The sequence below is a fragment of the Trichechus manatus genome, unplaced genomic scaffold (genome assembly GCF_000243295.1).
Source record: "Trichechus manatus latirostris isolate Lorelei unplaced genomic scaffold, TriManLat1.0 scaffold00249, whole genome shotgun sequence".
NCBI lineage: Eukaryota > Metazoa > Chordata > Mammalia > Sirenia > Trichechidae > Trichechus > Trichechus manatus.
The window spans coordinates 2,025,827-2,043,571 of NW_004444185.1; the positions used below are offsets into that span (position 1 = coordinate 2,025,827).

At 46.8% G+C, this 17,745-nt stretch overlaps 1 protein-coding gene across 1 annotated transcript in view; it reads right to left on the reverse strand.

Annotated features, from left to right (window-relative positions):
- The window catches only part of ARMC9 (armadillo repeat containing 9), a 152,406-nt gene that overhangs the window by 16,946 nt on the left and 117,715 nt on the right, over window positions 1–17,745 (reverse strand). Inside the window, exons 16-17 of the mRNA XM_023724514.1 lie at window positions 12,058–12,182; window positions 6,443–6,579 (exon numbers count right to left, since the gene is read on the reverse strand). Of these exons, the coding sequence (XP_023580282.1) occupies window positions 6,443–6,579; window positions 12,058–12,182 (262 nt within the window). The remainder of the gene's footprint in view (window positions 1–6,442; window positions 6,580–12,057; window positions 12,183–17,745) is intronic.

Genomic DNA, 17,745 nt, shown 5'->3' on the forward strand with positions numbered 1-17,745 from the left:
AGGCAGGGTGAAGTGGGGAGACTGTGATGTGTGAAGCTAAGATGGGTATGGGAGAGAGGAGAGAGGAACAGGAGCCAAAAACATACAAACAAAAAAGAGTGCTGGGGAGCTTGCCGTTGGAGTGGAGAGATGAGAGACTACGAAATGGAGAAAAACAAAAAGGAGAAGAAGAAGAAAAAAAAGAAAAGAAAAGAAAAGAAAAAAATGAATAAATAAAAATTAGAAAGAAAGAAGAAAAGCAAAGCTCCCAGGGATCCCTCCGGTAGGGCTGCAAGGTCTGGGGAAGTTGCTTCCAGGCCATGAAGTACAGCCTGGCCAGAAGGGGCAGAAGTGTCACTCAGTGCCAGGTATTCAGGGGACAGGAAGAGAAGGAAAGTACAGAGACAAGAAACTGAGTAATGAAGAAAGACAAAAAGGGAAAAAGAGGGAAAACAAAACAAAACAAATTAAAAAAAAGAACAAGAAAAACAGAAAAAAAAAAGCCCCCCAAAAAACAAGAAAAAAGAAATGCCCTCGGGGATCCCTGTGCGTGTCTGCGCAAACTGAGGGGGTAGGTCCCAAGTCACGCAGTACTGCTGAGCTAGAACAGGCTCCCAATTGGAGAAAAGAAAAAGAAAACAAACAAACGAACAATTCAAAACAAATAAACATAAAGCCCCGAGATCCCACCAGTGTGGCAGCACAGGCCGGGAAGCAGTTTCACATTCAAGCAGCATTTCACAGCCTTTCAGGAAGAAGCAAAGATGGCGCACAGAGCCAGGTATTTGAGAGAAAGGAGGGGGAGGTGGTGAGAGGTGAGGAAGAAATCTAAAGTGGAAAAAAGCAACACCAGCAGCCAACAAATGGACTTAGGGAGCTGGCCAGTGCAGGTAGGTGGAAGTGACACCGGGGTGAAGGTGGTTCTTCCTAGCCAAGACACTGGCCACAGGAAGCAGAGGAGGCTGAGTAGGGGTGAAGAAGGGTGGGGGGTGGGAAAGCATATATCGCTGGTTACCGGTCATTCTGTCTCCTGCTGGAAGCTCCGTGAAGCTGCTTTCTCGTACCCCATTTGATGATCTCTGATAGGAGTCCAAGATGGCGGATCTGTGCTGCATTAGCTGATAGGGGACCTCTGCATGTCTCTCCTTGCTCTCTGTTCTCTGTCAGTTTCCTATTCCATCTGGTGCTTGGCTAAGTTCTTTATCTCTTCATTTGATGCTTAGGGTTTCAGGACTGCCGTTTTCTCTGTTTGGTTTAGTTTTTCGGATCTTTGCTGTGGAGGGATGGCGTGGTGCTTCTGCCTATAGTGCCATGTTGCCTGGAAGTCTAATCCATCTTATTACATTATAATGGTAGAGTTTATAACACTTAAGGAAATCATATCAGATTACAAAATGGTACACAATTATACAATACTGAGAATCATGACCCAGCCAAGTTGACAGATATTTTTGGGGGACACAATTCAATCCATGACACTCCACCCTTTGGCCCCCCAAAATTCATGTCCTTGCCACGTGTAAAACATATTCACCCCATCATATCACAGCAAAAGTCTTAAATCAACTCCAGCTCCAAAATCCAAAAATTCCTCTTCATCTGTGAAATCTAGAATACAAATTATCTTCTTCCAAAGGTACAATGGCAGAACCGGCACAAGCTAAACATTTCCATTACAAATGGGAGAAAATGAAGATAAAGAAAGCATAACAGGCACCAAGCAAGTCAGCAGAACACATTACATTAGCCCTCGAGGCTTTGAAAATAATCCTGTTCTCTGAGACAATTTACACAATGACCCTGCCCTTCAGACTCTAGGTATTGGCCACACTCTCTGGATTCAGAGTGGAGGCCCCTTGGCCCTGGGCTTCAGCTCCGCCTTCCAGGCCCACTGGGACGGGAACTCTGCTTCCTTGGCTTTAGGCGCACCATTCTTCTAGTCCATCAGAGTGACAATTCCACCCTAAGAAACACCAGAGGCCATGGTTCCACCCTTCGAAACCCCAGAGGCCATGGTTCCACCCTTCGAAAACCCAGAGGTCACAGCCACACCTTTTGAGACTGAGGCAGCTGGCTTCTTGTGTTACTTATCTCTTCAGCTTCTGCTTCCTGTGGCCTCTCAGCCTCAGGCCTCACGCCGGCATCTGCCCTGCTGGGGCAAGTGTTCCAAAGCTTGGTAGCTCCACCAATAAGTGCCCGGAGGTACCCTACTCTGCCAGGAAGCCTCCTGTGCACAGGCACTCAGCTCTCTTGCTCCATAGGTCGGCTCCAGTGCTGTCTTGCGCTGGTTTCCTGGTTCTGCTGCTGCTGGTTCTCTGATGCTGCTGGTCCTCTGCCACTGCCACTCCTCTATCCATTCACAGTTTCTAAACCACTTCCACATTTTAGGTATCTGCTAGAGCAGCACCACTCTCTCGGTACCAAATTCTGTCTTAGTCATCTAGTGCTGCTACAACAGAAACACCACAAGTGGATGGCTCCAACAAAGACAAATCTATTCTCTCACAGTCTAGTAGGCTACAAGTCCAAACCCAGGGGGTCAGTTCCAGCGGAAGGCTTTCTCTGTTGGCTCCAGAGGAAGGTCCATGTCACCAATCTTCCCTTGGTCTAGGAGCCTCTCTGCGCAGGAAACTCAGGTCCAAAGGATGTGCTCTGCTCCAGGCACTGCTTTGTTGGTGGCATGAGGTTTCCATGTGTCTCTGCTTGCTTCTGTCTTTTATATCTCAACAGAGATAGGCTTAAGACACTAATCTTGAAGACCTCATCAGTATAACTGCTGCTAATCCATCTTATTACAGCATAGTGATAGAGTTTACAACACATAAGGAAATCATATCAGATTACAAAATGGTACACAATCATACAATACTGGGAATCATGACCTAGCCAAGTTGACAGTTATTTTTGGGGGACACAATTCAATTCATGACATTCAGTAATATACCTTTTCTTCCTCTTCCATTTTTGTGGAGAGGTTTTCTGGGTTGGGAGTAGATTTTGTTTTTAGTAACTTTTCCTCAACAGACTCTAGGTGGGGAGTTAATTTCCAAATTCCCAGTGAGTCAGATGTGAGGAGGTCTGTGAGCAGGGCTGAATGGGGTTGAGGGACAAGGTGAGTGAGAACAGAAGTGAAAGGAAGGGCTGGAGAAGCAGCACTGTATGGACGGAAGGGTCATGAGGAAGCCAGGTCAGGCTTTGAGTCGGGGATGAAATAGAAGATAGCGAGGACCAGCACGCAGCCTCAGAAGCAGCCTCAACACAGCACTCCAAGCACATAGGGTGCATTCAGCGATGGAGAGCCAAGACCAGTGGACTAGCCAGGGATGAGGTTAGGGGCTGGGGTAGCTCCGCTGGACCAGTCTGAGAAAGGGTAAAAGGAGGAACAGAGTCCACACCCGCGATGGAGTAAACACTGACTCACTGACCCAGGGGAAGCCATGTTTACCTGGAGGCTGGGCTTCTCCAAAGAGGGAACTTTTGTCCAATGACAGTTAAATCATGGCCATTCAGATTCCCGTCTCTGGACAGGGTGGGGGTTAGTGTTCCAGAGTCCACTCGAGGCAGGAGGGAAGTGGATGGTCAGGCGTGGGTGTCCCGGCTCATGGGGACATGCAGAATACAGCCTCAGTGTTCAGAGCAGGCTAAAGGGTGTGGGGATGGGGTAATCCGCAATTTGGGAAGAGTCACTGTCCTGGCTCCAGGCAGCCCATCTGGAGGGGCTGGTGGCTGCTGCTGCCTCCCCAGGACCATCAAGGCCTGGGTCCCCTCGTGGGGTGCTCCGATGAGGAGCCAGAATGTGCTAGGGCCCTGACTTTGTCAGAGCGAACATCAATTGTTCTTGAAAACAGCAAGCCCATCAGCACTGGCCACAACAGCAACAGTGACCACCAGGCCATTTCTATCCGCGACAACCTCATCTGTCTCCTCCCCACAGGAAACAGCATGCTCAATCTCTCCAAAAGGAGTGACGACACTCACAACCTCACCACCAGCACAAGGTCGAAAACTCCAAAGGGTTTTCAATGGCTGTGATATTTTGGAAGGAGAATTGCCAAGGCCTTTCTTCTGAGGGACCTCTGGGTGGATTTGAGCCACCAACCTTTTGGTTAGTAGCTGAGCGCTTAACCATTTGCGCCACCCAGGGACTCCTACTGATAAATAAGTTACCCTAAAAGCACTGCATTTCAATTATGGTGTTGGCAAAGAATATTGAATATACCATGGAATGCCAGAAGAACAAGCAAATCCGTGTTGGAAGAAGTACAACCAGAATGCTCCTTAGAAGCAAAGGTGGCGAGAGACTTTGTCGCATATACTTTGGACATGTTATCAGGAAGGATCAATTCCCGGAGAAGGACATCATGCTTGGTAAAGTACAGGGTCAGTGAAAAAGAGGAAGACCTTCAACGAGATGGACTGACACAGTGGCTGCAACGATGGGCTCAAACATACAATGATTGTGAGGATGGCGTAGGACTGGGCAGCATTTTGTTCTGTTGTACATGGGGTCGCTATGAGTTGGAACTGACTCGACAACACCTAAAAACAACAAAAAGCCCTGCAGGGCCTTTCTGAAAGTCCAGAATTTGAAATCATTCTTTAATTAACTCAATAGTATTAGGTCAAATTGGTGATAACTGTTAGATCACCTAAAACTACCATGCTGGGAACAGAAATCTCTGGATAAATCTAGATAAATTATTCACCTTTTAGTGAAGGCGTATTAATATTTACAGCTCTAATAAAACACAAGGAGTCCTGGTGGCACAGTGGTTAAAGTGCCTGACTGCTAAACAAAAGGTCAGCAGTTAGAATCCACCAGCCGCTCCACAGGAGAAAGATGTGGCAGTCTGCTTGCATAAAGATTGCCTTGGAAACACTATGGGGCAGTTCTACTCTGTCCTATAGGGTCGCTATGAGTCGGAATAGACACGACGACAGTGGTTTAATAAAACACACGTGCAACAACAGACGATCGAAGTTGGCAAAATCTCTAAAACTGGTCATAATCAAGAGAGCCTCCCCTCAGCCCTCCTCCTGCCACCCACCCGTTCCAAATCCCTCGGCTCTCGTCTGGCTCTGTAACAAGCTGCGCTAGTCCAAACCGGGGCCTGGAAGTGTTTGCGTCCACTTGCGAGCAGGTTATACGAGTTCTCAGATGTTCCTCATACTGGAACCTGACCTGCTTCTCTGCTGTTTTTCCTATTTCAGTCTTAAATGGCCTGCTCACAACCCTTTTAATTTCCTTTGGAAAATGAAAAAAGACGCTTTGTACAATTCTGATTGAAAGCATATACAGTACATTTGTTCTGGCATCTAAAATACCTTTATTCTCTCCCTCAGTCTCTGCTTAACTCAACTAGATGCTTCAAAGCCTATTTGGGTCCCTGACTCGTTTCTGCTCCCCATCGCCCATTTCTGGCTCAGTCAGCCCTCTAGCACGCTGCTGAACCCCCAGAACCAGTATTTAAGGTGCCAAAACCTTGGTCATAATCTACATCATTCTGGGACCCCTACTCCAAGGCCTTACATTGACGTCTGCTCTCCTGCATCAGGAGCCCTCGTGGCGAAGCGGTAAAGAGCTCAGCTGCTAACCCAAAGGCAGGCAGTTGGAATCCACCAGCCGTTCCTTGGAAACCCTGTGGGGCAGTTCTACTCTGTCCTATAGGGTCGCTATGAGTTGGAATTGACTCGACGGCAACAGATTTTCCTGCATCAGAAATCTCGCTCCCAGAAGTGACTCAGGACTCTGTCCCAGTGCTCAGAGAACAGGATTGGGAGGGAAAGCCCAGGGTAGGTCTGGGTGTGGGGTGGGAGGCCCAGGAGCCTCTATACCACGGGGCGAGGCTCCCCGGCTGTGGCTGAGAGCAGAGAGCTTCTGGAGTAGGGGTCAGGCTGCATCCCTTTCTGGCCTGCAACTCCTTTGCTGTTGGGTGCCATCGAATCAATTGCGACCCACAGCGACCCTGTGTGACAGAGTAGAACTGCGCCATAGGGATTTCTAGACTGTAATCTTTATAGAAGCCAACTGCCACATCTTTCTCCCACGGAGCAGCAGCTGGTGGGTTCGAACTGCCAACTTTTCAGTTAGCAGCCGAGTGCTTAACCATTGCACAACCAGGACCATTGCAACTCTTCTACATACAAAAGAGTATATTATAATTATTATTGTGTTATTAGTTGCCGTAGAATCAATTCTGACAGGTGGTGACTCCGTGTGTGCAGAGTAGAACTGCTCCATAGGGTTTCCAAGGCTGTGAAGTTTTTGGAAGCAGATCGCCAGGCCTATCTTCTGAGGCATCTCTGGGTGGGTGCAAACTGCCAAGCTTTTGGCTAATAGCTGAGCGTTTAACCACTTGCACCACCCAGGGACTCTACTGGACCTGCAACTCCTGCTGCTGCTCCTGTTAGGTTCTAGGCCTCATGGTCCCAGCAGTGACCCGCCTGCTGCCCGAGCTCTTACCTGAGACAGACACGCCAGCCCCTGCAGGGCCAGGCTTCCCCACTTTGTGGGCTGGGAGATGAGCATTTGACAGGGGCTCCAAGTGGCCACTTCTGGCCTGTCGGGCCATCTGGGGAGAAATGAGATCATCTTCCAGCCTGGAGAGAGAAAACAAAAAACCAGAGCAATTAATATAGATACCACCTGTTGCCATGGAGTCGACACCATGTGTGTCGGAGTGGAACTGTGCTCCAGGGTACATAAATACAGACATCCAGGAGATACGTGACTGCTGGCTACCGTGTAGCACCACAAACGCAGGATGTGGCAGAACTGGAAATTCTTCTGTTAAACCGGTATTAGATAGATAGGTGTACATGATTGATTTATGTACAAGAGAAGGAACTGTTTCCCAGGCCTGTGTCATCCTCGTGATTGCTGGCATGTTCAAGTCCATCATTGCAGCTATTGTGTCAATCCATCTCACCAAGGGTCTCCCTTGCCCTTGTTGGCCCTCTACTTCACCAAACATGGTATCTTCCTCCAGCGATTGATGCTTCCTGATGACGTCCAAAGCAAGCGAGTCAGACAATGTTCTATTGTGATCCATAAGACTTTCATTGGCCAGGCCTTTCTTCCTAATCTTAGTCTGGAAGCTCCACTGAAACCTGTCCAACATGGTGACCTTGCTGGTAGTTGAAATACTGGTGGCGTAGCTTCCAGCATCACAGCAACACACAAGCCACCACAATATGGCAAACCAATATTGGTGGAAACCAATATTAGCAGATAGTCAGTCTTTTTAAGGGTATGGACAGAAACCAGGAGGCTGACCTGGGGAGCGGTGCCCTTACCTCACTCCTGTCAGCCCCGTTTATAAGTTCACAGTGATACGTGGCTGCAAGGAAGTGCTTAGATCTTTCTAATACACAAGTGTGTCTACGGCTTTGGATGTCATGGGAGATGGTAGTTCAACCAAATGATGTGCGACCTGAGTGTTCTAGTTTTTCACCAAGGATGAGCCAGATTAGAGAGGGGAGGAATCCAGTCAGAAAACAGGTCTTCAGCCATGACGAGAGTTAGGCAGGAACAAGACTGGGGAGGAAGTTATTTCCTCATAAAACTACCTCAATGGCACATGCCAAACAGCTCCCTGCGTTGCAGATGGTGAGACGGCTGGCGAAGACGTGTTCACCCAGCAGATGCTGGGTGAGAGCCTCATGGTGCCAACCTGTGCCAGGCACAAGAGACAGCCGAGCCCTGGCGAGCTCACCACAGAGAGCAGGCTGGGCTGGAGTTAGATTCATTCAGAGGCATCGAGGAGCCTGTCTGTAAAGCAGACTGGGGGCGGGGGGCAGGACTAGCCCAAGAGGTGGCAGAACGTCATTGTCATCAGGGTGGGAGAGCTCCAGAGGAGGGAGGGGTCAGCAGTGGCAGCGAGACACAAGACAAGTCAGGGGTGACACGAGGTGTCCTCAGCACACTGCAGGGCCTGTGACCGCGGCAGCAGTCACTTTCTGAAGGCCAGGACGGGTCACACAGGGTTGTGGGAGGAGGGAGACGGGGCAGGCTGAAAGGCCCAGGGCAAGGAGGCAGACGGGCGGGGGCTGAAGATAAGCAAAAGGAGGCAGTCAGTGCTGGGGCCAAGTTTGGACAGAGACGGAAGGAGGGTGTGGAGAGGATGAGGTCTGGGCAGGAAGGCGTCAGGAGGAAAGCGGGGTTGGGGAGGGGAGCCGTGCATCTGCAGTGAGGGAGGGTGGGAGCTTCCCACATAATACAGGGGCGACTGGGCAGGTTTTTATTTTCAACTTTTTCCCCTTGATTATAAAGCGAGTGTTTGCCATGAAAAAACTGGAAAACAGAATGACCTGCCCTTCTACTACCAAGACACAACCACTATTAACATTTGCTATCTTTCCAATTGTTCTAAAAAATGCAAATATATACTTAAAACACGAAAACTAGCTAAGGGTCACTCAATGCGGGAACAGCGTGGCCAGAGTCACACTGTCTTATAATTCATTTTCCGTTCAGCCATATTCTGTGAGGCTCTTACCATGCCATTAAATATTCTAAAACATCACTTTCAATACTGTTTTGTGTGGATGTATCATAATTTACGTAACCAGCCTTCAACTTTGGGCATTTGGGTTGTTTCTCATTTTATAATAACCCTGCAATAAACACCCTTGAACGTACACCTGTGAACATCTCTGATTACTTCTCAGCACAAAATCCTGGAAATGGAACTGTTGCTGTTGTGTGCCGTCGATTCTGACTCATAGTGGCCCTAAAGGAGAGAGTAGAACTGTCCCGTAGGATTTCCTAAAAGTATGAATGGGAGTAATACATACTGTCAGCCATGTCAGGCCAACAGTGGGTGCCAGCTATGAACGGACTCAGGAAGACTTAGAGGGGTGAGTTCACATTGTGGAGGTTGGACTCTGAAAAGCCAGGGTGCTGATGGTTTCCTGCCTGCATGGACTACTCCAGCACTTCACCATCACATACTCACCACATCGAACAAACTCTCCCCCTACTCGCTGGTTTGCTGTGTGCTTCTGAAGGCAGGAGCCACACCCCATCTACTTCTGCGCCTCCAGAGATTAGCAAACCATCTGGCACATGGAAGTGATAAAAATGTTTGGTGAAATGACTCAAAGGAGGGAGGTGGTGATGGGGCTGCGGTGTCATTAGTGGGGCGGAGCCGCCATTTCCAAGAACATGTGCCGTCATTACTCTGCAAGTTTGCAACAGCTGGTGAGTTTGAGCGCTATTCAGGATGTCCCCTCCGTAAATCAGGGGACAGCTGATTGGGGACGGCTCCCCACACATGGAGAAACGTCCTCTTCTTTCTTGCCAAAAAGCAGAACATCTAACCCAAGAATTGAGTATGCCCACTGGTTAGATCTTGTGTTTATTAGACTTGTCTCTGATTAAAATATCCTGACCTCTCTGTCAAGCCAGGGATTTCATCATTTTTTAAAAATGATTTTTAAATAATTTTTCGAAACCATGATTTGGTGTCCTCTTTCCCACGTCAACCAAGACCAGTTTTATTAGCCCTAGATACTGCTTCCATTCAAAAAGATAAGTATTTCTAAACTGGATTTGCTAGGAATTGACACCTGGCTGTATTTGGGATCAAAAAACAAACACAAAACCCCCCCTATATATATAAGTGACATTTGGGGGACAGTTGGGGATACCTGAATATTGATACAGACTGTGAAATATTATTAATGTTAATTTTCTTAGATGTGATACGTGGCTGTGTACTACGAGACGCATGCTGGAAGTCTGTAACCTTCTTTCAGAGAGTTAGGCAAAAAGTGTGTGCACATAAATTATATGTTATACACATATAGAGAGAGGGAGAGAGAAGGCAGCCATAGCACAACGTTAACAACTGGTAGGTGTTCACCGTAACATCCTTTCAACTTTTCTGTAGGTTAGGAAGTACTGGTTGAAGCTGTGAGACAAAAAGGCATGGTATCTGTATATCAGTAATTTTCAGTCACCTCATATGCATACGAAAGTTGGACAATGAATGAGGAAGACTGAAGAACTGATGTCCCTGAATTATGGTGTTGGGGAAGAATACTGAATACACCATGGACTGCCAGAAGAACGAATAAATCTGTCTTGGAAGAAGTACAGCCAGAGTGCTCCTTAGAAGCGAAGATGGCCAGACTTGGTCTCACATACTTCGGACATGTTATGAGGAGGGACCAGTCCCTAGAGAAGGGGATCATGCTTGGTGAAGTAGAGGGTCAGCGACAAAGAGGAAGAGCCTCAACAAGATGGACGGACACGGGCTGCAATGACTTTGAGGATGGCGCAGGACCGGGCAGTGTTTCGTTTTGCTGTACATAGGGTCGCTATGAGTCAGAACCAACGCTATAGCACCTAACAACAATAATTAAAAATAAAAACCGAGAAATTTGAAGCATGAGGGTAGTTTTGAGATCAAATCAAATAGGCCTCAGGGCTCCGGTCCCTGGCAAGGCCTCACATACGGACAGGCCAAGTCCCAGGTGGGCAGCTGAACTCAGCAAGAGCTGGTGCTGGGGGAGCCAGTGTCCCCGCGTCCTGGGCACAGGGCCGCACAAGGGCGGGCTTTTTATCTGTGGCTATATCCAGAATGCCTGGTTATTCATTATGGAATTATTATAGAGTAAAACTAGAAACACTCCAACAGTCCAACAATCGGGGAATAACTGTAAAATACAGTCTATTCATTTGGGTGTTACATGGCCAATGTTTGTTGAATGAATAAATACAGGTTTTCAGCCGGCTCTCTAGACCCCCTCGTGTGTACGTTTCTCTACAGCATTCTCTCCAGACGGGGACAAAGGCCACGCAGACCAGGGAGGAGGCTTCTCTCCTGCCCAAGCAGGACAGGCCTGCCCCAGGGCTCCCCATAACCCACAAGAGCCAGTCCCCCAGGCCCCAGGAGACCGGAGGCCCTGGGTAACCAGACACAAGATTTATTTATATAAACGGGGTAGACACAAGACTGTGAAGAATGAATAAGGCTTGGCAGCTGGTGTTGTTGTTAGGCTCCATCGAGTCGATTCTGACTCATAGTTGACTCATAGCGAGCCCATGTGATAGAGCAGAACTACCCCAAAGGGTTTTCCAGGCTGTAATCTTCACAGGAGCAGATCTTCGTATCTTTTTCCTGCAGAGGTGCTGAGTGGGTTTGAAGTGCCAACTTGTAGGTTAGCAGCCACTGCACCACTGGGCCTCCTTAAAAATGAATATAGTTGCTTTAAAAAGCCACCTAAGATAAGCTGATGTTGTGTCTTAAACTGTCCCTCTGAAAAGCATCTCTGCTTTAAGGTGCTTACTGTGGCTATTTTCTCTTCTGGCAAATTCAGTGAAATATGCTGGGAAAAAGCTTAGGGTTAAAAACACTGTAATTACCTGGACAGTCTTTCTAAAAGACACAAGAAGGAAAAATCAGGTGTGGGTGTTGGAAAGCTGGCAGTCGGCGGAAGTCTGCGCGTTTACGGGCAGGCCCGGGGTGGGTGAGGGACAAGGCACAGAGCTGTCGGGCCCTGGCAAACCTGTACTGACCCCAGAGCGAAACCAGCTTTGCTTCCTGCTGTCCATCAGCCTGTGCCTTGAATTACCCACCCGCAACAGGTAAACAGTGAAAGAAGAGAAAAGAAGTTCTACAGCAGGTAGAGTGCCCAGTTTTCACCGGTATACACCATGGGGAGATGTGTGGCTTCCCAGACTCGGCTCACACCCAGGACCTGGTGAGAGGCCGCAGGACAGAAGCCACAGGCCTCACAACTCCCGGGGCCACGCTCCTTCAGGGCCTTCGGTCATTTAAATGACATTGGTCAACACCTGTCTTCTCCTGGACAAAGGCTAGAAGTGACCCTGGAGGTCCTGTCATCCTGTCAACTACTCTACATTTGGGAAGAAGAAACCTGGGGGTGGGGCTGAGGTGGGGGCTCATCCTCTTTCCTTCCAAAAATCCCGGAAAGATAAGTAATAATGAGATAACTGCTTTTCAACACAAAAGCTTTATTTTTAAATTTCTAAGGCATACATCTTACACTGCGGTGAATGAAAATGAAGCTTAAGAAAAGCCATCCCCACCTCCTTTCGCCCAGACTTACACTGGGTGCCCCGTCCTGTGGCCGCCGGGGGTGATGGGACGGCGCAGGGGCTTGTCTGCGCTCCACTGCACAGCAGCTGGGCCCTTCCGCTGCTTGGCTATGGGCTTCCGTGTGTTGGTCATGATCTGAGGGGGCAAGAGGAAACGGCTTGCTCAGAGCTTCTGGTGAAGAAGAAAGGACCGCATTGGACAACTTCATCTAGAGTAACAGAAGGCCTTGCAGACGGACGAGGAAGGGTCATAGAACAGACTATTCAGATAAACAGAAATTCTGGGAGAAAATCGTTTTAGATTTAGCAGTATATAAAAAAAAATCAAACCACAGGAAAAGGAGAGAATAATTGAAGACAGTAACTTATCACATCTCTGGAAAGTTGGGAGTTTTGAAAATGAGAGAAAAGATTGACAGATTTGGTGTCATAAAAAAATTAACATGTCCACTTGTCTATTAAAGGTAAGCCAATTAACAAGCAAACAATAAATCAACTGGGAAGAAATTCTGCAGTAAATTTAACAGCTAAAAGGTTAAAACTTTCATTACATAAGGAGCTTTACATATCAACAAGGAAAACACTAAATAGATAATTGGGCAAAGAATTCAAACAGCCAAGTCACAAAACAGAAACTATCAACTTTAAATAGAAAAAAAAAAAAAAAATCAACCTCACTAGTAATACAGAAATACAACTTTTCAAAAAGGTATCATTCTTCAACTATTACATGAGCAACAATGAAAGAAATGAGCAGATCCACTGCTGACCATCCTTTAAAACATTAGTGGCAGTGAAATTTGAGACAACTCTTTTGGAAAGTGATTTGGTGTTTCATATTAAGAGTTGAAAAAAGGTTCATATCCTTGGGTGTATATGCCAGTGAAAGAATTTAAAATATGGAAAATGTTAAACAAGGTTGTTCGGTTTGTGCTTTACTAACTTAAAGGTTAGCAGTTTGAACCCACCCAGCCATGCTACGGAAGAAAGGCCAGGCGATCTGCTTCTGTAAAGATTAGAGCCAAGAAAATCCTATAGAGCAATTCTACTCTGTAACACACGGGGTCGCCATGAATCAGAATCAACTCGATGGCAAAGGGTTTGATTTTGGTTTGGTTCATTACAAAACTATTACAGAGTCCAACTGCAGCAACCCGTCTAGTAATAGGGAAATCAAGTAAAATGTGGCATATTCATTTGACATATGACATGGTCACTGACACTCATAAAGAAAAGCTTGTGAAAAAAATATTTATTTAAAACATTAACTAAAAATCAGGTTACAATATTGTACACCAACTGGGCTTTCAGTTATGCAAAAGTGGGCAACAAGTGGAATTGTACACTAGAGCGACCAGAGTGGGTATAGAGGGTAGTAAGACTGATTTTTCTCTTTCTTCTAGTTTCCAACTTTTTTGTAATATGGTTATTTTATGTTAATAATCAAGAAGAAAATGTTTAAAAAATAAATCTCTGTAAAACTGGTAAAATCTGAATAAGGTCTGTTAATTGTACCAATATCAATTGCCTGGTTTTGATATTGTACTACAGTTATGTAAGATTTATTATTGTTGTTAGGTGCCATGGAGTCAGTTCTGACTCCTAGCGACCCTACGTACAACAGAACAAAACACTGCCCGGTCCTGCACCATCCTCACAATCGTTGCTATGCCTGAGCCCGCTGTTGCAGCCACTGTGTCAATCCATCTCATTGAAGGTCTTCCTCTTTTTCACTGACCCTCTACTTTACCAAGCATGATGTCCTTTTCCAGGGGGTGGTCCCTCCTGATAACATGTCCAAAGTATGTGAGACGAACTCTCACCATCCTTGCTTCTAAGGAGCGTTCTGGCTGTACTTCTTTCAAGACAGATTTATTTGTTCTTCTGGCAGTCCATGGTATATTCAGTACTCTTCGCCAGCACTGTAATCCAATGCATCAATTCTTCTTTGGTCTTCCTTATTCATTGTCCAGCTTTCACATGCATATGAGGCGACTGAAAACACTATGGCTTGGGTCAGGCAGACCTTAGTCCTTAAAGTGGCATCTTTGCTTAACATTTTAAAGAGGTATTTTGCAGATTTGCCCAATGCAGTTTGTCATTTGATTTCTTGACTGCTGCTTCCATGGGTGTTGACTATGGATCCAAGTAAAATGAAACCCCTGACACCATCAATATTTTCTCTGTTTGTCATGATGTATTTGAAATACTGGTGGCATAGCTTCCTGCATCACAGCAAAACGCAAGCCACCACAGTACAACAAACTGACAGACGAATGGTGGTGTAAGATGTTACTACTGGGGAAACCGGGTGAAGGGTACCCGGGACCTCTCTGTAATATTTTTGCAACTTCCTGTGACTCTATAATTATTTCAGAATAAAAATGTTACAAAAAAGAAGAAAAAAATTAAAACAATTGGAATCATATCTTTGATTTCTTGATTTTTGAAACATATACCTTAAATACCAGATAAACAAAATAACTTTTCAGCAAAAATCAGGAAATCAAAGATGTGAATCCGAGGAGTCTCTGGGTGAAGCCATTGATTAAGCGCTCGATTACTAACTGAAAGGTTGACGGTTCGAACCCATCCAGAGACATCCTGGAAGACAGGCCTGGCGATCTGCTTCCAAAAAGTCACAGCTGCGAAAACCCTATGGAACGCATTTCTACTCCACACATATGGGATCTTCAAGAGTCACAATCGACTCAATGGCAACTAACTACGAGTATTTGAGGTAGGGAGAAAAATAGGGCCAATTTCCTATGGGAACCAGTGAGTTTCAGTCCCCTGTGCTCTGGGGACAGCTACTAGCTGGAGGAGTGGGCAGGATAGGATCCAAAGAGCTCCGATGAGGGGTGGGGGAACGCAAGGGGGCGTGAAGAGAGAAGGTGGAGGCCCCTACCCCCTCGGAGGAAGTGGGACAGAATGAAACTTTCCAAATAAAAACTAAAATGCAGTTCCATCTCCTTTACATCTCCTGTAAAACTTAAAAAGTAGGGCAGTTCAGCAATCACGTAGTACTGCTGTCTCCTCCGACTCCGACTTCCCTTCCATCACACTTCCCCCATCTAGTGTCTAGGGTCAAAGTTACATGACCGCCCCACCCCAGGGCAGGCCCTGTAAGTCCACTTCTCAATGGCATCTCAGGGCCAAGCATGTCTTCCCCTCTTCCCTCTCCGTTATACCATCAGACTCCCTGGGACACCTACAGAGCGGAGAGTCAAGAAGGCTAAGTCTTCAGCTACTAGAAGAGAAGAAAGAGTTATTATGTGGGTTCTTTCAGGAGCCCCTGGGTGGTGCAAACGGTTAATGCACTTGGCTGCTAACGGAAAGGTTGGAGGTTCAAGTCTACCCAGAAAGGCCTGGCAATCTGCTTCCGAAAGGTAACAGCCATTGAAAACCCTATGGAGCACAGTTCTATTCCAACACACACCGGGTTGCCACGAGTTGGAACTGACTCAGCCGCACTGGTTTTGGGTTCTTTCTCTGCTGCTAGCCCCCTGCGTCCTCCTCATCGGTTATCCTGAGCTCACCCCTTCCCAATTCCTTCCTAGATGGGAGAATATAGCACCTATGTGTGAGAGTGTTTCACACTTTTGAAAAGTCTGTCAGCTATACCATCTCCTTAGAACTTCGTAAGCCTGGGAGTAATTTAAGGTGGCTGGTATTTTTCCTCTCCAATGGATGAGGAAACTGCGTCTGTCAGCCAGAATTTTCTGGCCTGTTATCAGAATACGCAAGGAAAGCTGTTGACGGAGAAGGTTATGTGTGCAGGGGCCGAGCCCTGTGTTTGCCCCCCGCATCTCACAGCAGTGGCTTTCCAGCCCCGTCTTGAGGGACTGGCCTCCCATTCACCTTATTACCTGCTGCTGTAAGAGGTCTCCAGCCCCCTCTCTGGGCCCCTGGCTGCAAAGGAGCCTTTCTGGGCTGGAAGGATCTTAAAAGGTATCCGACCTGCTGAGACAGAGCTGTTTAAACTGAATTCCACAGAAATGCTTCAGGGCTGTGGGGAGTGGAGGAGAGAGAGGGCTCCTGGCACCCACCTCCACTCACCCAGAGACACTCAGCTTATCTGGGTTACAGATGGAGATTTGGAGCCTGGAAGCTGAAACCTGTTTCATCATCACAGCAACACACAAACCACCACCGACAGACAAATGGCGGCCGTGTATGAGGTGCGTGGCCCAGGAATCAAACGTGGGTCTCCCACATGGAAGGCGAAGAGTTCTACCACTGAACCACTGTCCTCTTTAGTGATTCTTAGGAAAACTAAATGAATTTGGGTCCTCACTGTAGAGGGGAAAAGAAGGTGTGGAAAGGCGATCTCCAGAATTTACAACTGGCACCTTCCCCCTAAACTGAGTCCATGCTGAAAAATCAGATCAGACATTAGCTCTGAATATGTCACACAGTCGGAGTCCTCTCAACTTTCAAGTACAGGATACAACTCACCAGAAAATCTACAGCTCTTCCAGAAGGTGACACTGCTAACCCATCAAGATTAAGCTGGTTCAAGTAACACTTGAGAAAATGATCTAACTTTCCTAAGCCTCAGTTTCCTCATCTATCAAATGTGGTGCTAGCAGAACTAACCTCCTAAGTTTGCCGGGAGGTATTAATTAATTGTAATCAGATGTGTGAAGCAGTCAGCACAGGGCCTGAACCACGGTATGTGCTGAGTTAATTTAAGACACGCCCGGGTGGTGCAGTGGTTAAGCATTCAGCCGCTAACTGAAAGGTCACAGTTCAAACCCACCAGGTGCTCCATGGGAGAATGATGTGGCAGCCTGCTTCCATAAAGATTAGAGCCTTGGAAACCCGATGGGGTAGTTCTACTCTGTCCTGTAGGGTCGCTATGAGTCGGAATCGACTCGACGGCAGTGGGTATTACTGCTGTTAGGGGGCAGTGGTCGTTTAGTAGTTGAATTCTCCCCATCCACTTGGGAGACCCGGGTTCGATTCCTGACCAATGCACCTCATGTGCAGTCACCACTCTTCTGTCAGTGGCAGTTGGTGGGTTGCTGTGATGCTGAACAGGTTTCAGAGGAGCTCCCAGACTAAGATGGACTAGGAAGAAAGGCCTGGAGATCTACTTCTGAAAACCAGCCAGTGAAAACTTCAAAACAAAGACACACAACTGGGATTCTATTTTTGTATCATAAATATCCACATTCCTTAACCATGGTGATGAAGATATTTAAATCAGGACTTTTTTTTTAGAAAGAATGAAGTGACTATCAGCACAGTACGGATGAAACTAAGAAATCCAGGGATCCCCAGGAAGGAGAAGGCAGCCAACTGCCAGCCTTTAACTGCTGATGTTCATGTTGTACAAAAGGAAACACGGCAATGGTCCCCACCAGAACTATGAGTAAGCAAAAAAAAAATTTTTATTGTTGTACTTTGAAAGTTTACAATTCAAGTTAGTCACTCTCACAAAAATTTATACACACATTGTTATGTGACCCTGATTGCTCTCCCTATACTATGACAGCACACTCCTCCTTTCTACCCCATTTCCCATGTCCATTCAACCAGCTCCTGTTCCTTTCTGCCTTCTCATCGCAAATCCGGACAGAAGCTGCCCATTTAGTCTCATGTATCTACTTGAGCTAAGAAGCACATTCTTCATGAGTATCATTTTATGTCTTATAGTCCAATCTAGTCTTTGTCTGAAGAGTTGGCTTCAGGAA